This window comes from Vespa mandarinia, chromosome 12 (assembly GCF_050613455.1).
Source record: "Vespa mandarinia isolate Hongniang chromosome 12, ASM5061345v1, whole genome shotgun sequence".
Classification (NCBI taxonomy): domain Eukaryota; kingdom Metazoa; phylum Arthropoda; class Insecta; order Hymenoptera; family Vespidae; genus Vespa; species Vespa mandarinia.
This window is the reverse complement of record NC_140821.1, coordinates 5,209,748-5,237,244: the sequence shown is the minus strand read 5'-3', so window position 1 is coordinate 5,237,244 and position 27,497 is coordinate 5,209,748. Positions and strand designations below refer to the sequence as shown.

The following is a 27,497-nucleotide window of genomic DNA, read 5'->3' as shown; positions in this document are numbered from 1 at the left end:
CGAGTTGACGAAATTAAGAGTCGTAATATTTTATGAGAAATAAAATAAACGTACAAGTATGTTTAAGATTTGCACAAAAATTGAAAGAATTTTAAACGTTTGGAGATTTTCAAGATATCAAAATGGTGGATATGCGGGTAGGAAATCAAAATACGATATACGAAGGGAGAATCTATGTCATTCGACGTTAAACCGGCTCGGTAAGGTAAAACCTATTAAGAGGACGGTTTTCAATGTGATCTTTACCATCTCCCACGAGTCGAATGTCAGAAATAAGGAAAGATATTTTCGTCCGCTCGTAAAAGTCGAAGAGAATGGGGGTTTCTTTAGCGGTATAGTCGAAGCAATTTTGATAATCGCAAGGCTCGTGGTCATAACGCTTGCCGCCATTATCTTGGCCACGGCTTTTTTAATAATACGACTGACAAACTCTGAAGTTTTTCCGGGTATCCTACGAAGAGGTAATTTCGATTTAACCGCACTCCACGAACTTTCTTATTCATTATTTCATTTCATTTTATTTTATTTTATCTTTTATTATTTTCTTTTTTTTTTTGTAAATTTATAAAATATTATATGCGTCTTTTTGAATGTATAATATATTAAATATATATATATATATAAAATATATTATTAATGTAGCACATATGTTTATATATGTTTATAACATTTATATATTATTTATATAATATGTATATGTATATATATATTATACATTATATATATATATATATATATATATATATATATGTATATGTATATAATATTGAATCAGTAATTATATTCCTGGGTCCAACTTTTATCAAATTTGGTCAATGGATGTCGACAAGAAAGGATCTATTTCCCGAAAATATTTGTAATTCTCTAACTCAGTTACAACGCAATTCATCATGTCATTCATGGTTATATACAAAAAATTTATTTAAAGCAACGTATGGACCAAATTGGAGAGATGTTTTTGTCAAATTCGAGGACGAAATACCTATCGGTTCGGGATGTTGTGCCCAGGTACAGAGGTAAAACATTTCTTCTAACCATAGGTTTTCTCTCTCTCTCTCTCTCTCTCTTTCTCTTTCTCTCTCTCTGACTCTCCCTCTCCCTCTCCCCCCTCTCTCTCCCTCTCCCTTCCCATCTCTCTCTCTTTCTTATCGTTATCATTGTTCATTCTTTATTCAATTCAATGAGAGAAACGTTTGATTTTAAATTTGTACATCTTCTATTTACTATTAGATTCTATTTGATACAATCTAAATAACATTTGTCTTATGAATCAATTCCTTATCGATTCACAGGTTTACAAGGCGTGGGTCGATCTTAACGTTCATGCAGGAAGGATACAAGAGTCCCGACTATCGTGTTTCGTCGAAAGTAAGCTAGAAAGTGATCTTCTCGAATAACGTGTTGGTAATACTAACGCGAACGATTTTGCGGGAATCGAGAATGTATGTTCGATGTGGAAAATATAGATGTGTTTGATATTACCATTTTGCAGTTATCGAATATTTAAATATGGGACATTTCTTCACCATATTGGGTAAGAAAGAAACCGAAAGAGAGAAAGATAGATAGAGTGAAAGAGAGAGAGAGAGAGAGAGAGGGAGAGAGGGAGGGGAGAGAGAGAGAGAGAGAGAGAGAGAGAGAGAGAGAGGAAGATGAAACGTTTCGTGTAACATTTTGCAATAATAATCGTAGAGAAAATATTTACTACTGACGAGCACGAAAAGATCGATCAAATTGATAGAAAATTGCAGCCAGTTGCCGTTAAAGTCCTTCATCCTGGCATAAAAAATCAAATAAAGTATGAGAATGCTTTCTTTCGTCATTATTTCTTTTTTCTTTTTTACAAATACATACGTATACATGTAGTTTTTTTTTTATTATTTTCTTTTTCATCTTTTCTTTTTTTTTGCAGGAGAGACTTGAAAATAATGCGAATCTTTAGTAAACTCGCCACGTACGTCGTTCCGGAGTTACATTGGCTGAGTCTAACCGATTGTATCGACGAATTTTCATTAATTATGGAACAGCAAGTAAATCGTTGGCATTGTATTTTTTTTTTTTCTTTTTCTTTTTTTTTTTTTCATGAAGATTATAATCTATGTACTTTCTTAACGAAGGTCGACATGAGATTAGAAGCTGATAATTTGATAAAGTTTACAAATAATTTTATAAAAACGGAAAAAATCGTTTTTCCACATCCTTATATGGAATTTACACGCAACCAAATATTGGTAGAAACTTTTCACGAAGGCTCACCAATATCCGATTATCTTGATTACGAGGATAACAAAGTGCAACATAAATTGGCGAAACTCGGTATCACGATGATTCTTAAAATGGTTAGTGAAATATATATATATATATATATATATATATATATATATATATATATATAAATGCACGCACATTTGAAGATCGTTCCTTGAAATAATTTCTTACGAATAAAGAGATTGTCCGCCGCAGGTATTCAGCGATAATTTTATACATTGCGATCTCCACCCGGGTAATATTTTGGTCCAGGAAGTAAAGAAACCGAAATCAACATTTCTCGATCCTTTTTTGAGCATCATTAGCTCTGATTATACGGAGAATGATCCAAGACTGGTAATACTCGACTGTGGTTTGGTGGTATCCCTGAATAATCGTTGTCGAAAACATCTTCGTGATATCTTTCGATCGGTATTGATGGGAAATGTATGTTTGTGTGAATTTATATCGAAAATAATATTTTAAGATTAACAGATATAAAATAATCAACGAGTTTATATGACGGAATTAATCGTTTTATCATAACAATTTTCATGCGATAAACAATGTTAATACAGAATATACGAGTATTATAAAATAAACAAAACGATCTGAAATGATCGAAAAATATTTCGTAATATGTTTTAATAATATGTTCTACTTATATTTCATTATAGGGTGAACTCGCGGCGGAATATATATTGGAACATACTTTCCATATGACACCGGATCCAGATGGTTTCAAAACTACGATGAATAATATAGTGACGGCTTATCTTAAAAATCCAGGCAACTTTAATAACGTAAGATTATACTTTCAAATCAAACAATATCATATTTTTGTATTCAGTTTTGTTTTAACGATAATTCGTGAACGGATATACGAAATAAATTAAAAAAAAAAAAAAAAAAAAAAAAAAACCAAGGAAAAAGAAAATTCGAAAAAAGAAATATATATTATTATTATATAAATTTGATCGAAAATTGGTTAAAAGTGTTGTAAATAATATTGAATATGTATATATCGAACAATAAGTCGAGTAATCTCGAAGGAATGGTGCAACGACTTTTTCTGAGCGGTTGTTTGAACCTTTGCAGGTGAATGTAAGTACCGTTGTGTCTGAATTATTTTCCGCGATGGTTCGTCACCGGGTGAAGCAGGACGGATCCTTTAGCAGCGTGATTCTCAGTATGGTAGTGATCGAGGGGCTCGGCCGAAGTCTAGATCCTAATATCGATATCTTCTCCGAAGTTCTTCCATTTGTTTTCAATAATACCGTGTACGGTTAAAAGGAAAAAAAGAAAAAAAGAAAGAAAGGAAGAACATCGTCCTGTTAATTACATTGGACTCATTGATTGCATTGGATGTATATTTACGGTACGTATTATAATTTCATCTTTTATCTCATTACATTATCTTATACTTTCATATATCTAACGGGACATATTGACGTCGTACGATAAGATAATACATTGTTTGGTTTGGTTCTTTTTTTTTTTTTATTATTTACTTCTATTACAAGATGAAAAAGGCAAATAAATATATATACGAAAAAATAAGTAAATATCAATAAAATCGTTGTAAAGATAAATCGTGATTTCGTACAAAGTATTTCTCTCTCTCTCCCTCTCTCTCTCTTTCTTTCTCTCTCTCTCTCTCTCTCTCTCTCTCTCTCTCTCTCTCTCTCTCTCTCTCTCCCCTCGAGATAACTAATGTAAATAATCGTGCTCCGAAATTCGAAGTTTAACGACACTACTAATATTACTACTACTACTACTACTACTACTACTACTACTACTACTACTACTACTACTACTACTACTACTACTACTACTATTAATACTACTACTACTACTATTATTACTACTACTACTACTACCACTACTACTACTACTATTACTACTACTACTACTATCACTACCACTATCACTACCGCTACCTCTGCGATTACTACTACCACCATCGCTGCCATTACTATTACCACCACCGTTGCCATTACTACTACCACTATCACTACTTCTACTACTACTACCACTACTACTACTACTACTACTACTACTACTACTACTACTACTACTACTACTACTACTACTACTACTACTACTACTACTACTACTACTACTACTACTACTACTACTACTACTACTACTACTACTACTACTACTACTACTACTACTACTACTACTACTACTACTACTACTACTACTACTACTACTACTACTACTACTACTACTACTACTACTACTACTACTACTACTACTATTACTACTACTATTACTACTACTAGTACTACTACTACTACTACTATTACTACTACTACTACTACCATTAATCCTACTACTACTACTATCACTACTACTACTACTACTACATGGTAAAGGATTGGCGCGAGTTCGCGTGGGGAGGATGTCGATTTTAAAACGGGCTGCGGGAACGTGTAATCGCATCGGACAGAATTCCGAAGAGTGACCAGTTGTCCGTGATCGCTTCCTGGTTGGTCGACCGTCTTCGTTTGTGTCGGTTCTTGTGTATCTCTGTAGATATGTATCTCGCATACGCGTTTACGAACGTCTCAGTATCATCAGTTAGTTAGTGTGTGTGCAACTGCGCGCAAGACGTTTCTTATTTGTGTTGGTACATTCATACACCTGTTCCGATAGCCGTGTCCGCCTGGAGTGCCACGAACAAGCTCTCGCGCATGCTTATCGAACGGCTTCGCGGGTTCTTTGAGATACCGAATTCCATGATCGAATCGACATTTTTCGATGCTAACTGAAGGAACGTTTTTTGGTACGATATATTTTTAATGATATATATTTTTTAATGATATATTTTTTTAATGATACAATTGTCTTCTTTTTTGCTTCTTTTTTATTTCTATTTTTTTTTCTCTCTAAGAGAATGAAAAGATTTTTACAAATCTATACGGGATCTTTCAAAAATTTCTGTTCATTTTTCTTTTTTCTACAGAGACGATTAGTTTCGAATAAAATTTCATTTTTTGACAATTTTCTTTTTAATTTATATTATTTGAACTATTATTATTACTATTTGAATTATTATTGTTAGAATATTATTCCAAAGAAAAGAAAAAGTAAATAAAAAAATACAAACTTCATTGTTTGAAAAAAAGTTTTAAATTATTATTTTTTTTTTTTTATTTTGATATTTTACAAAAGGAATTATATTTGTTGACAACTATTTTTAAATAAAAGAAACTGTTTAGATAAGAGACGGAGAGAGAATTCGCCGGTAGATCTAATATTTGTAAAACTGTCGAACTCGTTCACGAAAAAGTCCCGTTATGTTTGTATAATTAACCCTGTATAACGCCATGTGTAACTTCGAAGTCAACACTCGTATATCTGTTTTATTTCACTCCTTTTTTTTTGTGGCCACAATCTGGCGTAACATTATGTTGTTATACCATTCTTTCATAATCAAGAAGTTTGTTTATGGTAATTCTTATTTGCCAAACCAGAGTGTTTAAAATGTTGCGTACAAATTTGTTTTGAAATATTATCTCGTTTCTTAAGGTTCATACAATAATTATCTTTTTTCTTTTCCTTTGTTTTCTTTTGTTTGTTTGTTTGTTTTTCTTTTATTACGTTTATAATGTCATGCATGTAAATTTCATGCCACATGCGAAGGTAAAACGATAACATATCGACTATTTCGGAAAAACATTATATCAACGTTATATTTGATAGCATTTAATTTATTTCACTTGATTATGTTCACTTTAACTGTATCGTGTATTTTACTTTGCTTTTATATACTCTCGGATCACGAATGAAATGATTTATCTTGCAGTGTCAGTCAAAAAGAGATAGAGAAATAAAGAGAGAGTATCACCTCTGTTTTGTCTTTATTTCTTATTTTATTTTGAAACACGTGTATCGTTACACGTGCAAGTAAAATTTAGAAAGATCGAATTCTTCTTTAGCAACTACGATCAAGTTAAATTGAGCTGTAAACATTATTATTAAAAGTATTCGTAACGAAAAAGTATTCGTATACGATATATATGTTTATGCATACATATATATACATATATATACGATATATATATATATATATATATATATATATATATATATATATATTTAGATTCACACACTCTATATGTATGGATAGGTATTAAAAGAAAGAGGAGTATTTCGCAACGTAGCAAAACGTTAAATGATGTCGTCGAGGTCGTACAATCTTACAAAGGGCTCTCCTTCTCGAGTTTAGCCTCGTGTGATATTATTTGGTCTATCGTTAGGACCAAGCCGTAAAGGAGTCTCATGAAAACGCACGTGCGTCGGCATCGATCAAGCGTAGAGCCTTCTTTTTCTTTAAGAGATGACCTTCGATCGACCTTATTGTTCGTACTTACGCCTATTGTCGTCGTTATAAATTCTGCAGCTAACAATATGTTGGAAAAAAAATAGAAGGATAAATGAATAATTGTTATTTTCATAAAAAATAACAATATTGAAAAAATATAGTAAAGAGATTTATTGAAAAGAAGACAGTATGAGTATATATATTGAAAAAGATCAAGATCATTTTATCGGTGATAAAAATTTGTTAGAAAAAAATTTCATAAATAAATAAAAAACAAATGAAATTAAAATTATTATTAGTTCTTTAGAATTTAATAAAAAAGAATATATATTAAGTCATAATTATATTCGTTAAGAGATTTTATGAAAAAAAAAAAGAAAAGAAAAATTGTATTGTTCAATATATTTGCAGTTCTATAATAACGCGCATATTAGGATAAAAAATATTCAATTAAACGTTGTATCATATGATCGCACACATTCATAATAAAACAATTAATGATCAACGAACAATACGATTACATTTACAGATAGTTACATAGAGAAATGATTACAAGAGTTGGGTTACGTTAATGGATAAAATTCTTTGATAACTCGCTCGGGAAAGAAGAAGAAGAATCGGATCCACTTAACATTTCGTTGGAGGCGACCTCGTGTGTCTCTGAGTCTTATTAGGGAGCCCGCTGTAAAGTCCACGAAGATACGAGCAGCCTTCTTATTTGCTTCACGTGAGACACGCACGCTCATTTGCCCTTTTTCATTCTTTTATTTATAGCGCCCATTTTGTGGCCGAGCGAAGCAGATGTTAGCGAGTCGTCGTCGTCGTCGTCGTCGTTGTCACCGTCTTCGTCTTCGTCGTCGTCGTCGTCGTCGTGGTCGTCGTCGTCGTCGTTGTCGTCGTCGTCGTCGTGGTCGTCGTCGTCGTCTTCGTTGTCACCGTCTTCGTCATCATCGTTGTCTGTTGATACGTCAAAAGCCGAAGAATCGCGACGATGTCTGACGCATTCGGGTTATCGTTTCTATTATAATATATACATATTATTTTCGTTCCGTTCAGGGAGACCTTGTGAAAACTCATTAAATCTCTCTATAAACGTAATTCTTTTTTGTCGTATGGTGTATAGAAAAAAAAAAAAAAGAAAAGAAAAGAGAAAAAAGGAAAAGAAAAAGAAGATTATGTAATGTAAAATCTATAATATAATTTGTGACAATATAGATATACTGTGCTAAGTATAATTCATGTTTAAATATTCAACGTTTGTTTCTTTGAATATGAATTAACTATTAAAATTTTATGACGTAAAAAATGAAATAAAATTTACAAATATAGATATACGCATATGTATATGACTTCAAAGTTATAGAGGGGGTTAAGGTGTTTTCCTCTCTCACTCTCTCTCTCTCTCTCTCTCTCTCTCTCTCTCTCTCTCTCTCTCTCTCTCTCTCTCTCTTTCTCTTTCTCTCTTTTTCTCTCTTTTTCTCTTTTTCTACTCTCACGCTTACTCATTCTTACTCATCAATCATCCTCTTAGTAATGGGAAGAAACTTAATGATTGTTTTAAATAATACGGAATATAACTTCTAAAAAAAATTATAAATACTTTATGACATTAGAAGATAATTACGTATAATTTATATATTTAGTAAACATTAATCTTTGCATATGAATTAATAATTAATTTTATTGCAAAAAAATGAAATTTAATTTAAAAAAAATATATATATATATATATATAAAATATGAGTATATATGAGTATATAACTTCAAAGTAGAAAGTTAAGAATAGTTATTTATTTTAAATTATTAAAAACAATAAAAGAATTGGAGAAAGAGAAAATAAGTAAAAAAAAAAGATCTAAGAAATAAATTTAATTTTCAAGAAATAGAAAGAACATAATTTGTTTATTAACAAATGATAATCTTATCTAACTAAATAGGAAACTAACTAAGCGAAAACGTGTTTTGTGTATCGTGTGTGACCAACTTTATCGTCTCGTAACCAACTATTCCTTTTTCCTAGATTGAACGAGAAGAGAGACTTAGAGAAAGATAAAAAAAGATAGATAGATTCGAAAGCGAATGAAAGTTAAATTATCACGATATCCGTATGTGTGAATTTATTTCTTCCTTTGTGTGTGTGTGTCTCTTTGAGTGCGCTCTGTGTGTATGTATGTATTTGTATGTTGTATGTCTTTGCATGAGGGAGAGAGAAAGAGAGAGAGAGAAAGAGAGAGAGAGAGAGAGAGAGAAAGAAAGAGAAGGGGAGAGAGTCTTTGGTGTTCGCGTTCGGCTTATCCCAGTTTATTAGGGGGAACAATATGGAATGCACGCCCGTGGGATTGCGATTTATATCCCCGGCACTTGCATTACCTCACGGTATCGCAGCGCACCAGAGATTGCCGTAAAGCATCTCGGACAGTGCAATGCTAGAGACCCTGCCTGAGGAGAGTTCATTGCGTCTCTCATATTATCCATCTTTTCTTCATCGTCTTATGTTAGACATTTTAATATATTCATTTTAAATGTATATATATATATATACATATATATATATATACATATATATATATATATATATATATATATATATATATATATATATATTAGTTAAATCTATATTAAACACTCAGTTACGAGTAAAAGATATTCCTTATCGGATCTTTTTGAATTGAATTTAATTCTTTATAATTATAATTTATAATATAACGTTGACGACGTCACACATACACACATGCATATATGTATTTTTAAAGATCTTGCTTCACTTTTTTTTTTAATAATACATAACTTTTACATATAATTATTTCTTTTTTTCTTGTTCTTCTTTTTATTTTCGTCATGAAAAAATTAGATTATACAGGGTCAAAGTCGGTCCTTCTATCTTTACTCGATTGTATGCCGGTTTCTTCGAATAAAATGTTAACAAAAACAAAAGAAGAAATAAAAATTATTAGTTATTTAAGAAAAAAGAAAACAAAAAAAAAACAAAAAACAAAAAACAAAAAAGGAGAAACGTTGAAATTATTATGTTCAATGGTCTTGTGCGATTTCTCTGTGAGAAAAAAAAAAAAAGAAAAATCTATCGGGTGAGCTAGCGAGTCGTCTAAAAAGTGAAGAAATCGAAGGATAATCGAGAAGATTTGCGTAACCCGATCGCGTCCTTCGCTTATCCGTGCCCTTCGAGTGGCCTTGAAGAGGATGGAGAGGCAAAGGAGAGTGTTGTGGCGCGAAAAACCGAGTCGGATCTTCGAAAGTCTCGATCCGAGGAGTTGAGAAGAGTAATCTCCTCCTTTTCCTCTTTCTCCTCCTCTTCTTCCTTCATCTTTTTCATTCTACTCTTCGGAGCTCTTCGTATTCAGTGACTCTATACTGTAGCTGGTATACGAGTACACTTCCTCGTATACCATAGCGTATCTTTCGCGGCAACGCATGCCCGTCTCGACGCTCGCGACCGTTTTATTTCGTTCGATTCAAAACGAGTTCCAATCGACGTCTCATTCCGCGTGTTCACGCCCGCTATACGCTCGATAGAAGCTACATCATTTCCCTCTGCTCCCTCTGCTCTAGTCCGTTCTATATGTAAGTTGTATGCGCGCGCGCACGCGCGCGCGAGCGAGCGGGCGAGCGAGCGAGCGAGCGAACGAGCAAACGAGCGAGCGACCACCTCCATTGCCTTCTTCGTCATCAACACTATTACTGTTACAAGCATTGGGTTGCGTCGTAATATGTTTTTTCTTTCTGTCTCTCTCTCTCTCTCTCCTCTCTTTCCCTTTTTTCTTTTTCTTTTTTTATTTTATTCGACCTATCCTAGATCGTTTCGATCGTTGATCTCTTTGTAAGAGAGAACTTTTAGGAAATCGATCGACGTATCCTTTCTTCCGCCGTTGGATCATATATTTGTTTTCTTTTCAATTACTTTTTTTTTCTTTATTATTTTGATCGTCGATTTTGATTAGGAGAATTTTGAGAAATTCGTAGAAGGGGAAATACGTTTATCGAAAAATCGATCACGTGTCTTTTCTTTCAAAATCCAGACGATGATTATTATCTTATTTTTATTCTTATTTCGTTTCGTCCGTCGATCTTTGAAAGAAGATCTGCGAATTTCTAAAGAGAACCTTTCGAAAATTGATCACGCGTCATTTTTTCCGGTTCGATTCTCCTTTTATTTCGCTCTTTCGTTTTTTCTTCTCCCGTTTCTTATTTCGTTTACGTTTTTTTTTGTTTTTTTTTTGTTTTTTCCTCCATTAGACAAGCGACTCGAGAACTTGTCCTTCTACGGATCGCATCACCTATCCTAGAACCGTCTAGAATCGTAAGATCGACTTCTTTCGAGGGTCGGCTCCGATTCGTTGGAGCCGACGACAACCCCTTTACAATAGGTAAGGACACGATCGAAATATCAAATTTCGAGGTCGTTCTTTAAGAAAGAGGAGGATCAGGTTTACGTACAACTAAAGGATGAAAAAGAATCTATCGATTCTTCGATAAATTCGTCTCAATGATTTAAAATATACGAACAGAAGATTCACGTCGGTCTTTCGTATCATTCGTTGCACGAGAAAATCGTTGATCATGTTCAATAAAATCAAGGACCAATAAACGAAATTCTTTAAAAACAAATATGTTTATACTTATGAAAATAAGATCGCAAAATAAATAATCGAGCGGATAATTTGGAAATATGCAGAGAGAGAGAGACAGAGAGAGAGAGAGAGAGAGGGAGAGAGAGAGAGAGAGAGAGAAAGAAAGAGAGAGAAAGAGAGAGCCGAAAGAAATACGCGAAACGATACGAAGAAGTGGTATTCAAACGTTAGGGGCTATCGATCTTTAGTGGGGTACAAAGAGTGCCATCTGTCGGTGGTTTTAACTGTGTGATCTTTCAACCAATGAACGAACGAGAGAGTCCCCCACTCGGTATTTAGTTTGCCCCCACCAGGCGAGGCGGCCTGTCGCGTCGCCGTGCGTGCTCTTGTCCTCTTCGTCCTCGTCCTCGTCCGCATCTTCTTCGTCCTCGTCTTCTTCTTCGTGTCCTCGTCGTCGTAGGGTCTGCCAGGGTAACGACGGTAGATGTAAACACAGAAAGAGAAAGAGAGAGAGAGAAAGAGAGGACAAGAAGATAAGAAAGAGAGTTGGGGGTCTCTCTCCGAGACGAGCGTCTCGTGATTCGTCGGGCGAAGTAAAAGGGCGGGCGGAGGGGGTGGGGTTGGACGGAGGAAGGCAGAGAGAGAGAAAAAGAGAGAAAGAGAGAGAGAGTGAGAGAGAGAGAGAAAGAAAGAGATAGAAAGAGAAAGAGAGATAAAGAGAGAGAGATTACAAGAGGCGCCGGGCAAGCATCCCAGAACGGCCGTGTGCTCCGTTCGTCTCTGAAACACAGAGAGGAGAGAGTCGGGGCTCGATCGATCGATCGGCTCGATCGAGCGTCGAACAATTAACGGCCATCAAATGCCCATCTCGGGTACGCGTGGCGCGTAAATCGCGGCGCGTAAATCGTGGCACGCTCTTGCGACTGAACGGACACGCGCCTATCCTCCTCCTCCTCCTCCTCCTCTTCCTCCTCCTCTTCCTTTTCCTCCTCCTCCTCCTCCCCTTCTCCTCTTCCTTTTCTTCCTCTTCCCCTTCTTTTTTACTTCATCTTATTTTTCTTCGCTTCGTCTTCGTCTTCATCTTCGTCTTCGTCTTCGTCTTCATCTTCGTCTTCGCCTTCGCCTTCATCTTCGTCTTCGTCTTCACTTCCTCTTTATTTCTTGTTCTCCAAAAAGTCACTCCCCTCTCCCCACCACTTTCTTTCATCAACTCCCTCTTTTCTCCTCTCTTCTTCTTCTCTTTTTTCTTTTTCTTTTTCTTCTTCTTTTTCTTCTTCTTCTTCTTTTTTTTCTTCCGTTTCCTTTACCTCCTTCCGCCTTCCAAAGTTTTTGGAAAACGCGCGAGTAAACTTTTCGTGGCCAGTGCCTTCGAGGACCTTCGACGGGCCGAAATTTTTACTTCGGTCTTTACTCCCGTACGACGGCCCGTTGATGTCCGTCGATCGTTCTCCCAACCGAACGCGATACTTCGTGATTTTACAGATCGATATATTCGATCGATATAACGAACGATCCGTGGATCGTCCTCGGCGTGTCAGTGCCTTATCGTCGTCGTTGTCCTCGTCGTCTGACTTCTTGGGAATAAATCGGGACTCGTAATCAAAGAGGACGAAGAGTAAGCTCGTTCTTCCGAGGTCGCCTTTCCTTCTTCTTCTTCTTCTTCTTCTTCTACTTCTTCTTCTTCATTATCGTCATCTTCTTCTACCTCTACTTCTTCTTCTTCTTCTTCTTCTTCTTCTTCTTCTTCTCCTTCTTCTTCTTCTTCTTCTTCTTCTTCGCTAAATCGTCTCCTTCGATCGTCTCCTTTCGCTGTAAGTACCTTTTTCTCATTTCCTCCGCTTTGTTTCTTCATCTTTTTCGTTCTTTTTCTTTATTCTTTTTTTCTTTTTTTTTTTTTTCTTTACAAAATCTCCAACGTTTTATCGATAAATCAAAAGAAAAGAAAAACAAAACAAAGAAAAAAAAGAAAGAAAGAAAAAAGAGGAGCTATTAGGTATAACGATCAATTTACAAGCGCGTTTTAGCTTTTCGTTCGCTCGTTTTGTCGATAATCGATATTCGAAAGAAGGAAGCGACCGGCTTTCGACTCGCGTTATGTAATACATCGATCGAAACCGCGCGAGTTCCGTGAGAGTAATTGTTGCGATTATTGAGTTTCGCGATACTGAAAACGTTAATATTATTAATGCGATTTATAAAAAAAAAAAAGGGGAGGAATGTACAAAGTTGACAAGATTTCGTTTTTCTTAGGAATGATGACGATATGAAGAACCGAATCGTCTGTTTTTATCGTCTAAACTCTGCTCATCTATTCCGTCATCCTCCCTTCGAACGTGCTTGCCTTTCTTTTATCTTTTTCTTTTCTCTCGTTTTTTTTTTTTTAATCGCGAAATTTGATCTCTTCCTCCTCCTCCTAAACTCTCGTTTATGTCTTAACGTAATATATTTTACATTATACACTCGACGTGTTTCGATTCGAAATCAAAGTGACGTGTAAATCTATTTTGACATGTTTGTTAATTGCTCTAACGACGACAGGTTTTATAGCGTGGGTAAGTGTCAGATTTGTAATAATTTCAATTCGAAAACATGAAAGAAATATCGTTTATAAATATTATTATTATTATTTGTTATTATTATTATTATTATTATTATTATCATTGTTATTGTTATTGTTGTTATTATTGTTATTGTTATTGTTATTGTTATTGTTATTGTTATTGTTATGTGTATATTATTATTAATGTTATTGTTAATGTTATTGTTATTATATATTATTATTATTATTATTATTATTATTATTATTATTATTATTATTATTATTATTATTATTATTATTATTATTATTATTATTATTATTATTATTATTATTATTATTATTATTGTATGCAAAATATTCTAATGAACTAATGAACACGTAGTTTAATTTAACGTATTTTTAAGAAATTTTTGTTAGGATTTATATATGCTTCTCGTCTTTTCTTTTTCTTTCCTTCTTTTTTTTTCTTATTTCGACAAAAATAAAAATACAACGTAATAAAAATACGTAGATTCGGTAAAGTTTGGACAATTTTATCGAATGTTTTGTACATTGCATAACGTATATATTATGTACGTCGTCGATACTCGTCTAAAAACTCCGACGTATCTCACTCACATTGCTTTTCAGCGTCCTAATTGCGAGATATTGAGCCGATTACTCGACACATATGTATATCGGCCATCAAATATTATAATCCCTAGATATACTCTGCAAATTGGCAAGGCCGTCGAGAGATCCTACCGACTAGCCGCGAGGGGAATTTCGTAATCGTGCTTTGCTCGCTGTCTCTATATAATACGAAGGGAACGTCGCTGTTTTCGCTCGTAAATTTTCGAAGATATCGAATGCCCGACGCTATTTATATGGCTAATAAACGAGATTGAATTTGTCTCGACGAGTGGCTCGACTCGAATCGATGGATTTTTTTTTCCTTTTCGTTCCTTTTTTTCTTTCTCTCTTTCTTCCTTTCTTTCTTCTTCTTTTTCTCTCTTTCCAATCTTAAACTTCGTCGAATGAAGAATATCTATCGAGAGAAGAAAAGGAAAAAAAAAGAAAAAAAAAGGAAAAAAAAAAAAGACGTTTACCTGGATAAAAATACGAGCATTATTATTTCCTTTTCTTTTTTTTCCTTTTTTTTTTGTCTTTTTTCTTTTTCTTTTTTTCCGTACTAATTATGTGAATTCTTGTTTTACGTTTAAAGGAGTAAATCGTGAGTCGGCACCTCTCATACTTCTGAGAATTTTTAAACGTTATTTGGAAATCGATCGGTATCGATCGTATAAATAATTACATGCATTTTAAACAGGATCATCCTACGTTCTTGTACGCTTTTATGGTAATCTTATTTGTGAAATATTAACGATCCACGACACCTAGGGTGTAATTTTGTCTGACGTGGCGATAACATGTTTTGCCAAAATGGTTCGTAAACTTTATAATCTCGATAGATCATTGATAATATCGTCGGTGATTCGAATAATCAGATATTGCTTGAAGATACGTGAATTTATATAATATGAGCATGTTCTTTTTTATTTCATTCTTATTTCTTTTCTTTCTTTTTTTCCACTCTCTCTCTTTTCTTTTTCTCAATATCTAAGATATCTTTAATCGTAATTGATCTCTTAGGAAAAAATTTAATTGGTCGCTCGTGTTTTCGTTTATCTTAAATCCAATAATCTGTTTGACCACGTACAAGGTCAAAAGATAATATAGGTTCTAAATTAAATATCGTAAATATCTCTTCTAGGATTTCACGATAAGACGATGTAAAAACAGTAGCTTAAGAGACAGATAATCTTGTCAATAACAAGACTTCCGAATTCTGATATTATCGGTGTATGATGTCATCGAGAAATTCGTTTGTTTCATCAAACGAAGGAAAGAGAAAGGGGGGGAGGGAGAGCGAGAGCGAAAGTGAGAGAGAGAGAAAGAGAGAAAGAGAGAGAGAGAGAGAGAGAGAGAGAGAGAGAGAGAGAGAGAAAGAAAAAGAAAGAAAAAAGAAAAGTGTCGAAGCTAAATCGTACGGCGTCATTATATTTCCCTTACAATGATTCGAGCACGTCATCTATAGAAAGTTCTTATCAAAATATGTTATTATCGGACATAAATAGTTGCGTGAGAAAGAAATAGGTCAGGATAATGCGATAATACATTACAACTTTCTTCGCTCATACTTTCTTCTCCAGGAGAAGAACCAGGAAGAAAACGAAAATTTACATAATACGTACTTATTTACGTATATACGTTAACTCACATATATATCTTCTAATTATTAAAATTTTCTATAATAATATTTTTTCTAAATATAATTATATAGATAGACACATTAAATGTATCTATCTTATGAATTGATAAAAATTGTGTACGATAAGAAAGAAAAAAAAATCCAAAAAGAAAAAGCAATTGCTTCTATTGTTCCTTTGTTTTATTGAATAAAACATTAAGAAGATTTGAATGAGAAATAAAACGAAAAAGAGAAATGGAAACAAAAGTAAATCGAAAAATTCGATAACGAAACGATAACGAGAGATCGTCGAATTAGATATAGATTGTCGTAGACAATAACGAAGAGGGACAACAATTAGTTGATTCAATCGAAAATTTGCAAGAGAACGAATTGAATGTTCGTCACTTGTAGTGAACGGAGTCGACGCGATGACATGCCGTTATCAGCGCATCGTAAATAAAAGAATCTCTCTTCGCAAATAACAGTGGGACACTCGTAATCGCTCGACTGCAAGAAGAGGAGACAGACGCACAATGACAGACGGGCACGCACATACAAGTACATATACACGTACGATATGCAGCGTGCACTTTTTCGCCCTTTATCCCGCCTCTCTTTTTCTTTATCGCGTGTATTCGCGCGTCTTTGTGTATGTACGCGCTGCATTCCATTTGATTCGTCTCTCCAACTATTTAGAGAGAGAGAGAGGGGAGGGGGGAAGGGGGATAGAGAAAGAGAGAAAAAGTGAAAGAAAGGGAGGGAGAGGGAGAGGGAAAGAAAAATACTAGTGCGGAGAAAGGCTGCACAATTGTTTCATTTTTTTTTTCTTTTTTTTCTTTTCTTTTTTACTTGACTTTGTAAAATTATTTTCTATTAATCTCTATCTATAAAGTAGATACGTGTAATATATCATTTATATGCTCTTTTCAACTATGCAGAGAGGGAGAAAGAGGGGGAAAGAAATACTAACGCGGAGAAAGCCTGCACGATTCGTTTTTTTACTTCATTTTATAAAATTATATTATATCAATCCGTATCTATACGTAGATACATGTAACCTATCATTTACAAGCTTTCTAACTATGTAGAAAGAATGAGAGAGATAGAGAGAGAGAGAGAGAGAGAGAGAGAGAGAGGGAGAGAGAGAGAGTTAAGGAGGGAGAGAAAGAGAGGGAAAAAAGAGGGAGAGAAAGGAAGAGAAAGAGAGAGAGAAATACTAATGCTACATGGATCTTTTTTCTTCTTAACAGTTTTTTATATTATTATTTTCCAACAATCTGCATCTATTCGTAGATACATATATGTAATATATCATTTATAAGAGAGAGGAGATTAAAGAGTGGAGTTATCAAAATTTTGATAATAAAGCAAAAGTAAGGGAACATAAATTGTAATAATTTATATTCCACTAGTTATATTTTCTTCTTCTTCTTATTCTTATTTTTCCTTATTCTTCTTTGAAATTATCGTTTTTTTTCTCTTATCTTTCTTATTCTCTTATCTTTTTCTTCTTCCGTTTGTTATTTTTTCTTTTCTTCTTTCTTTCTTTCTTTCTTTCTTTCTTTTTTTTCTTCTTCACATTGTCGCAGGTGTGACGTTAGAGAGCCTCGAGATGTTACTCTCCGGTGCTTGGTTCGAGGCTATAGCCGCTACACTTCTCGCAATTTTAGTCTTGGCTACCAGCTATCGACCACCATGGTGGTTCTGGACCGGAAGTCATCAGACCAATGGTAAGCGTTCTCTAAGCGTATTTATTTTATCGTTTATATAATTTATAATTAATAATTGTTATCATTTATTTAATCGTTATATCGATACGTACATATAGATTTCTTCTTTTTAATTGTTACTATTATAATTTACATATAATTACTTTACATAAATTATAGAAATATTATCATATATTTCTGGATAATTTTCATTTTATCAAAATTTTAACAATTTTATTTTATTAATCGTTTGTTCTCTTTTCTTTTTTTCTCTTTTTATTTTTTTTTTCTTTTGTAATTCTCATTATCACCATTTACTCACTTATTTTATTCATTATTTTTTTAATTCTAACCGTTATATAATTTACTTGCTTTAAATAGATTTTCTCTCAAGGAACTCGCCTATGCTATAATTGTAATACCTGATTTATTAAGGATCTGATAATATCTTGTTCCTTTCGATCGATAAATTTTATCATGAAAAGGAAAAAGAAAAGAAAAGGACAAGTGAAAAAAAAATAAAAAGAAATAAATAAATAAAAAGATAATGTCATGACATAGTAAGAATTTGAAAGTTTCAATGCGTAGTACGCGTTGTCCGTGATATACATATTATCGAAGTGACGTAAACGAGAGAGTAGACGAGATTGTACATACGTACATATATATATATATATATATATTTATATATATATTATATATATATATATATATATATATATATATACATACATACAAATAACATATATACAAACATGTATACATACATAGATAGATAGATAGATACATATACGATAGATACATACATCGAAAGGTCAATGAAACGATTAGACGATCGTATCAAGGTCGCGCGATAACTAGATTTCTATCTGTCGCCTTATCGGTAATATATTCGACTAACGTTACGCTTGCGTTCTGAGTGATTTAAGTTCGTATTATTTCCTCGTTTACTCGATTTGTCGGTACGCGCGTATCTCTTTCTCTCTTACTCTCTTTCTATCTTTTTCTTTCTTTCACCATTGCTTCATATTCCACTACGTCTACGTCGTCGTATCTGACGCCCATTTTTCTTCTCGACTATCGTTTACTATTTATATACTTAGAGATAAAATTGAATGATAACACACGTACGATAACATATAATCTTCGATTTAACACATACGTATTTATCTTGACGATGGCGAAGTTGAATTATACAATGAGTCGATAAACAAAACGAAAGAGATTTGTATTTTTATTTCTTTTTCTTTTTTATAATGAAAACGAAAATTAATAAAATAGATTGGATTGTTAAATTTCTATAACTTTCTATGACTATTAAATTAATTGTTAACCAGTAATATATATTAATATAATTAGAAGATTGTGTGTGTGTGTGTGTGTGTATATATATATATATTTAAATTTGTTTAATGATGGAAAAATGTTTAAAAATTAAAATAGATTTCTAGCTTTCTAAAACTTTCATAAAACTTTCATAAATAAATTTCAAGTTACGCGATTATGTTTTTTTTTTTAACAAAATAAATTGTTAATTGTTAGTATATAGTGAAATTAAAAGATCGTGTGTGTGTGTGTGTGTGTATGTATGTGTGTATATTTTTAAAAACCAGAATGGATTCTTAACTTTCTAAAACAATTTATAACTTTGAAGTCACTCGATCATGCATTTTCTTTTTTCTGGACAATTAAATTAATTATTAATCGTTAATATATATTATAATTAAAAAATTGTGTATATATATATATATTTATTTATTTTTTATGATGACAATATTTTAAAAAACCAGACTGGATTTTTAACTTTCTAAAACTATCTATAACTTTGAAATCACATGATCGTATATTTTCATCTTTTTGACAGCAAAACTAATTTTTTATCGTTAGTATATACATATACATATATATATATATATATATATATATATATATATATATATATAAATTTTATATTATATAATTTTTCTCGTCGTTTATATGGGGTTATTATGGAGTTTTTCTAAAGGATAAAAAACTTATCGCTAATTTATAAGAATGTTTATTCTTCGTTATCGTTTTAATGTGGAAATGCGTTTTCACGACAATAGCTTTTGTTTCTCAGCCATATCGGAGGAGAAGGATAGGAGGCCATTTAAAACAGCTCGGGACGTGCCCGGTCCATTCTCCTTACCTATTCTTGGTACAAGATGGATATTCTCCTGGATCGGGTACTATCGAATGAACAAGATTCACGAGGCTTACAAAGGTAAGGACTTTGGCCTCTGTCTTACGAATTTATTCGCCAACTGGCTTTTCTCAACGATGGGAATAAGTTTAAACCGGGAAAGGAAAAGCATGAGATATTTGAATAAGATTTCTTCGAAGTTTCTTTTGAAAGAAAAAAGTTTTTTCTTTTAAAAGATATTTCATTTGCGAGTTTTTCAATCAATTTTTCTGTCTCTCTCTCTTTTTTTTTTTTTTTTTTTTTTAACAAATCCTTAATCAAATCATGACATATGCATAGATATATTTACTTCTTAGTTATATATTTTAGAAAATTTAATATGCGATTTGGTCAAATCAGATTAGTTCATAATATTTAACCCTTTGCACATATATATATATATATATATATATATATATGTATGTATGTATGTATGTATATGATGTGAAATTATTCTTTTTTTAGTACATTAGAAAGAAGCACTTTCTTATAGCTTAAAAAAATATAAATAATTAAAAAGTTTATTCTTATTCTTAAAGTTTATTCTTATAACTTCTAGAATAAAATAGCATGTTTGTCAATCAATTTCACAAATATTGCGAATTTTAACGAGCTATATAATTTTTATAAAGCAATTGTTTATTAATAAAAACGTTTGTATCTAATTGTCGTATAAAGACCAATACCGAAGACAAAAGAAAAAATTATTTTGACGCGCTTAGGTATGTTAAAACAAAACGAAAAGAAACAAAGAAAGAAAAACAAATCAGATATCAATTAGCAGAGAATAAATTAGAAAAATAATTTTTTACGTGTGCAAAAGGTTAAATTCCAACATCAACAAAGGGAATGTCAATAAATAAAAAAATAAAAAAAGAAAGGAAAAATGACGAAACATTTCTGAGAAAATGATCGAACCTTTCCCCGTTGAGACACGTGAGATCATCGCGTGAATGAACGAGATTGCTCTCGATATCGACCAGCCTATAATCCCTGATTCAAGAGTAGATCTGAATCGACGCTACGGAGGCTTGTGCAAGGAGGAGGCACTGTGGAACTGGCCGGTGATATCGGTATTTTCTCGACGTGATATCGAGCAGATCCTTAGGCGAGGTTCAAGGTATCCTCTTCGTCCACCGCAAGAAGTCATATCGCACTATCGACACTCGCGTCGTGATCGTTACACTAATCTCGGTCTTGTGAATGAGTGAGTATATTACACTAAACATACGTGTTAATTCTTTTAAATGCACATGATTTTTGGTATAAATAAATTTCTAAAAGAAGAAAGAAGAAAAAGAAAATATATATAGTATATTAAAGTAAATATTACATATTTATTATTATAATATTTATTATTAATCATAGATATTAGAAAGGAAATAATAGAAAGATTAAGTCTACACTAAACATACGTCTTAATTCTTTTAAATGCACATAATTTTTGGTATAAATAAATTTCTAAAAGGAGAAAGAAGAAAAAAAAATATATATTATATTAAAATAAATATTACATATTTATTATTATAATATTTATTATTAATCGTAGATATTAAAAAGGAAATAATAGAAAGATTAAGTCTTCGTAAAATTAAAAAAAAAAAAGAAGAAATATTAGTAAACTGTCGTATGTATATGTCTACGCGTTGAATTGATTTGATATACTGTAATTTGTCAACAACAACAACAATAACAACAACAACAACAACAACAACAACAACAACAAAACATGCATTTAAGACTTAATTAGTAACACATTGATCGCCAAAAAATGTTTCAAAATTTATTACAATTATTTATAAGATCTATTTTCATGACATTTATCAAATTTTTTTAGAAATAATATTAAGGATAATATAAATATCGAATAGAAGAGATTAGTTTGGCAATCGATCTGTTGTTTATCATTTAGGTCAAATACAGTATTTCAAATAATTGTTATTCTCTTTTTTTTTGTTTTGTTTTCATAACTTTTCTATGACACAACACATAACACACAACACACATATACACGAACACGCAAACGCACACACAGACAGGGCGAGACTTGGCAGAAGCTTCGTTCTGCTCTCACTCCGGAACTCACGGGAGCCAGCACGGTTCTCGGCTTTTTTCCTGCTCTAAATATCGTCTGTGACGGTTTCATCGAGCTAATACGAAAACGGAGAACCATGTTTGGCATCGCGGGATTCGAAGAACTTGCCTATAAAATGGGACTCGAGAGTGAGTTGTTTCTTTCTTTTTTTTTTTTTTTTTTTTAATATCTTAATAAAAATTCAACAAGTTTTCTTCACACATTTTGATTAATTTCTAAATATATTCCTTATTTATGATTAAAACAGATAAATAGAATACGAGTATTTTATAATTAAAATTCCTGCGTGAAATTAGTTTGCACAGCTATTAGGTTGATTATAAAGTACCGTTATAAGTGAAGAATTCATTTATTGAATTAATTCGACGAATACGATATGGTTTTTTTTTTTTTTTAAATAAAAATACTTAATTTTATTGTTTTGCATAATTATCAAATTAACACATAAATAATTGAAATTTTATTCTAATAAATTCTTACTTACATATAATAACAGACTTATTTATGAATCAAAACTAATATAAATGCCGTGTTTATCGAGACGAAATATGTTTCGCAATTAATATATCGAATCCTACTTTCGTTTTGGTCTGATAATAAGAAAATATTCATTTCTTTTTTTATTTTTTTTCTTTCCTCGTTAAATGTTGGGCAACTAAAAAGATAAAAAAAAAGAAAATAATAAGAATAATAAAAATAAAAAAGCAAAAAACTTGTTGATCACACTTCCACGTTTTTCTACATGATTATAATTATGCAAATTCTTATCGATTATTTCGCTTATTAAGCCCTCGTTTAAAATGAGAACACGGTTCTTAATACATGTAGCAATTTTTCTAATGAACTCGAGAGAAAGATGAAAAAAGGAAAGAAGAGAAAAAAGGAAAAAAAACAGTAATATCTTATCACATTTTACGAAGGTACCTGTACCTTGATTCTGGGTCGGCATCTTGGTTTCTTAAAGCCGGACTCGAGCGACACGCTTACTGCAAGATTAGCGGAAGCAGTTAGGATTCACTTCACGGCCTCGCGAGATGCCTTTTATGGATTGCCGCTTTGGAAGGTGCTACCGACATCTGCTTACAAACAACTGATAGAGAGCGAGGACGCTATTTACAAGTAATTATTAATATGGATGTTTCATCTGCGAATATTTATTTTTTGTCTTTTAATCATAAAGATTTTTATCTTTATTATTATTATTGTTATTATTATTGTTATTATTATTGTTATTATTGTTGTTGTTATTATTATTATTATTATTATTATTATTATTATTATTATTATTATTATTATTATTATTATTATTATTATTATTATTATTATTATTATTATTATTATTATTATTATTATTATTATTATTATTATTATTATTATTATTATTATTATTATTATTATTATTATTATTATTATTATTATTATTATTATTATTATTATTATTATTATTATTATTATTATTATTATTATTATTATTATTATTATTATTACTATTATTATTATTACTATTATTATTATTACTCGTTACTATATTTTACGAGAAAAAGAAAGAATTTTTTTGGTTGAAATTTTTTTTTCCAGCATAATTTCAGAATTAATGGAGACGACGATGTACGAGAAAAGGAACGACGCTCGAGACGAATCCGTGGAGGCTGTTTATCAATCGATTTTACGACAAAAATCATTAGACATAAGGGATAAAAAGGCAGCCATAGTGGACTTTATTGCGGCCGGTATACACACAGTGAGGCCGTCATAATATTCTAGTTTATGATCTCTCTCGTATGTACATACTTATGGAATTTCGATTATAGAAGAATCTATATGTTAATCGAGACGATTCCGATGAATAAATGGACGATCATTCGAATTCTTTTATTATTCCGTACGATCGTTCGAAATGTAGAAACACTCTGACTTTTATAGTAATATAATATAATCGAACTTTCATAAGATTACGTCGAAGAGATCGCATAAGTGAGTGGAAGGATAGTATAAATAACTCGTTTTAGAAGTTCATTAGATAGTCCGTTTTATCTCTCTCTCTTTCTCTCTCTCTCTCTCTCTTTCTCTCTCTCTCTCTCTTTCTCTCTTTCTCTCTCTCTCTCTCTCTCTCTCTCTATATATATATATATATATATATATATATATATATATATATATTCTTTTTATCTTTTTTATTTCTCTTCTTCTTCTTTTATTTTACAATTCGTTTACCATAATAGATTTCTTATATATTATAGGACGATATCGTTAAAAATTTTATGTGATAACACTGACAGCGATTATTATTTATTATTATGTTTAAAATTTTCATTGATTTTCACAGTTGGGTAATACTTTAGTTTTCCTTTTCCACATGATCGGAAGTAATCCAGAAGTACAAGAAACTTTATACGAAGAAACCTGTACATTGGCACCGCGAGGTTGCGATCTGACAGTCGAGGATCTTCGAAAAGCACGTTATTTACGTGCTTGCATCAATGAAGCGTTTAGGTAAACAAGTTTTAACATTTTCATTGATAATATTAATCGAAGAATATGACCGTGTTTATTTGTTCGTCATATGAATTTAGGTTGGTACCAACGGCACCGTGTATCGCAAGAATTTTAGATGAACCAATAGAATTGGATGGCTATCATCTCAACGCTGGGGTAAGTTATTTATTTTCCACGATTCTCTAATTGATAAAGTCAACGATAGTTTGATTACAGAGATTTCAAATACGGTTAGTAACTTAACTAATCGGAACTGTACTTAAAGTCTTCACATTTTGCTATCTTCTTCACCCCAGACGGTAGTTCTCTTGCATACATGGATAGCTGGATTAGACGAGAATAACTTTAAGAATGCGTCCAAATGCGTGCCTGAAAGATGGCTGAAGCCTATGGTACCACATTCGCCATTACTGGTAGCGCCTTTCGGTGCTGGTCGAAGAATCTGCCCGGGCAAACGCTTTGTGGAACTTGCTCTACAACTTATCCTAGCGAAGGTTCGTAATTATATAGTGATATGAGATAGATTATTTTAACCGCCTCTACGAGAGCTGATTTAATTTGATATGCTTCATTTTTTTGTATTATATTTCGTAACCCGACGATCCCTTTTTTGTTATCTTTCTTTTTTTTTTTCTTTCGTAATCTTCTCGAGATAATTTTGTTTCAATTTTAAATAAATTTTGTTTAATTTGTATGGGTCAAAAAAAGAAAAAATAAAGAAAAAATGAAGAAGAAGAAGAAGAAGAAGAAGAAGAAGAAAAAAGAACAGAAAAGAAATTGATTCAAACGAGACAAAAAGTGATTTCGAAACGTTCAAATATTAGATCTCTTCGTTTTTTTTTCTACACATCAATCCTTTTTTTCTCCATAATCAACAAATTTATATCATTGAATTTCGTTTCTTTGATAAGCTAGAACATTATGTAAAGGAAAATGTGTCGACCTAATTATTAAAAATAAAAAAGAAAAAAAATATACATATATATATACATATATCGACAACCATTAAATCTCAACGATAAAAAAAATGATCGTGAAAAAAAATTTTGTGTTGATCAGAATATTTTTAATTTTAAATCAAACAAATTCCTTCGTTTGACATTTTTTTCGAGATTGTCGAGAAACAACGAAGATATTTCAAATTTTTGAGTTAGGTGAAACACCCTGTGTTTCACCTATATATATATATAGGTGAATATATATATATATATAGGTATATTTAAATATCATAAGAGGAAGTTAGTAATTTTTCTTTTTTTTTTTTTTTTCAAACTTTCGCAGATCGTTCGAGAATTCGAAATCATAGTAGTTGATAAACTCGATCTACAATTCGAGTTTATTCTCGCCCCGAAAAGTCCGGTCTCACTCGGTTTTCGAGATCGTCTGGAGGTGGTATGAAAAGTGATCGAACAATTAGAAGACCAAACGCCTTGCCAAATCGCGTTTTAATCGTATAAATTTACGCGTACACGTTTAGATATATATATATATATATATATATATATATATATGTATACATATATATGTATGTACGTATATGTATATACATATATGTTATACGTATGTATTGTATATTCAGCGCGAACATCACGTTTAAGCATTCGACGTTAATCATTTTCATCGATTGATCTATCGAGAATCCTTTTTTCCATTTTTTTTTTTATCTTTTTGCTAGCACGCAATATTTTTAACCTATTGCACTCGATGAACATTATCAGTCAGTCACAATTCTAAATATCAACGTTTTCTTAGTGTTTCTCCTCTTTTTTTTGTTTTTTTCAACTGAATGAAATACGAATTAACAATAATAACAAAAGACAAAGCGAGAATACCATCTAGAGTGCAAAAGGTTAATTTCTAAGAGCATTTTACTCGAACATTAAATTATCTATTATACGGCTAATTAGGATCGTCTTATTTTTTTCAAACATTGACGTACATATGTATGGTATGTATATGAATGCAATGATATCATAATAATTAAAATTATTTAGAATCGTCGTTCATCATTCGTGTTATTAAATCGAAATCGTTCGTTTTCTATTTTTTTTTTTTTTTTTTTCTTACATTTCCATTTGTTTTCTTCTCCTACTTCTGCTTCTTCTTCTTCTCCATCTTATTTTCTTTTGTTTCTTTTTGTTTTTTTTTTCTTTTTTTTTTTTATCAAAGTAAGACGATCCTAATAACTAACATAAGTCTAATGTATATGTACGTCGTCACGAGTTAATGCGAGATTTTGATTTGCGATAAATGTAAGAAGATTATGCGTCGTAAGCGAAGTGTAATTAACAGAGAGGGAGATAATGAAAAAGGAAAATATAATGAAAAAAAGAAAAAAAAAGAGAAAAGTAAAAAAGTAAAAAAAAATCGTGAAGGAAGTTGCCCATCGTTATCGTTAAGGGCCGAGGAAATCATTCTCAAGGACTTTCATTGCATCAAAGTGATCTCATTACCACGAGGAGATCTCGTCTCTAAGGTATTTCATTTTTTGTCACTACACGATTTTCAATTTTACTTATACGGTATACCCTCAGCGCGAGAATTTATCTGTATGTGTGTGTATGTATATATATATATATAATATATATATTAAAGTATGTATAGATATAATGTTACTCGTTTATCGTAAGAATAAACATGTTGAGAGTGTCAAGTGCAATATATATACATATATATAAATATATATGTGTATATATTATATATATATATATATATATATATATATATAGAAGTAACCTATGATGTGTCCATCTTATGTATCATATTTTATAAGCTTGTTTATGTGCAAACGTTGCAACTACATATGTGTTCTTCTCTCATAATCCAAATAACAAACAAACAAACAAACAAAAAAAAAAAGAAAAAAAAAAGGGAAACAAAATATAAATATTTATTTTAGCCGTTCAACATCGTCATTTCTACGATAAACAATGTGTAAGCATTTATTTCAGATACTGAAGGATGTAGTATACCATAATATTGTTATCGGCGATCTCTTTCTCTCTCTCTCTCTCTTTTTCTCGATAATGTATCCGTCATGTTACAATCTAATAACG

The 27,497-nt window shown here is 31.9% G+C and overlaps 2 protein-coding genes across 11 annotated transcripts; both read left to right on the top strand.

Moving 5' to 3' along the window:
* The first annotated feature begins 25 nt into the window (after positions 1-25).
* On the top strand, positions 26-3,537 carry LOC118449609 (putative aarF domain-containing protein kinase 2). Its single transcript, XM_035884393.2, has 10 exons — positions 26-461; positions 776-1,008; positions 1,293-1,368; positions 1,493-1,534; positions 1,693-1,798; positions 1,913-2,030; positions 2,118-2,339; positions 2,464-2,694; positions 2,925-3,050; positions 3,346-3,537. The coding sequence occupies exons 1-10, from the start codon at positions 59-61 to the stop codon at positions 3,535-3,537; spliced, it is 1,749 nt and encodes a 582-aa protein (XP_035740286.1). The 5' UTR covers positions 26-58.
* On the top strand, positions 3,490-27,423 carry shd (cytochrome P450 family 24 subfamily A member shade). Of its 10 annotated transcripts, none has more exons than XM_035884398.2 (12): positions 11,837-12,781; positions 13,705-13,718; positions 17,528-17,668; positions 19,749-19,892; positions 20,859-21,057; positions 21,886-22,073; positions 22,866-23,064; positions 23,524-23,686; positions 24,272-24,438; positions 24,519-24,597; positions 24,738-24,935; positions 25,723-27,423. In XM_035884398.2, exons 3-12 carry the CDS (start codon positions 17,551-17,553, stop codon positions 25,837-25,839), a joined length of 1,572 nt encoding a protein of 523 aa, XP_035740291.1. In that variant the 5' UTR covers positions 11,837-12,781; positions 13,705-13,718; positions 17,528-17,550; the 3' UTR covers positions 25,840-27,423. The 10 variants fall into 10 exon arrangements, with proteins under 10 accessions (XP_085516792.1, XP_035740288.1, XP_085516794.1 ...); XM_035884397.2 differs by having other exon boundaries at positions 11,837-12,977; XM_085660666.1 differs by lacking the exons at positions 11,837-12,781; positions 13,705-13,718 and adding an exon at positions 3,490-3,625.
* The last annotated feature ends 74 nt before the right edge of the window (positions 27,424-27,497 follow it).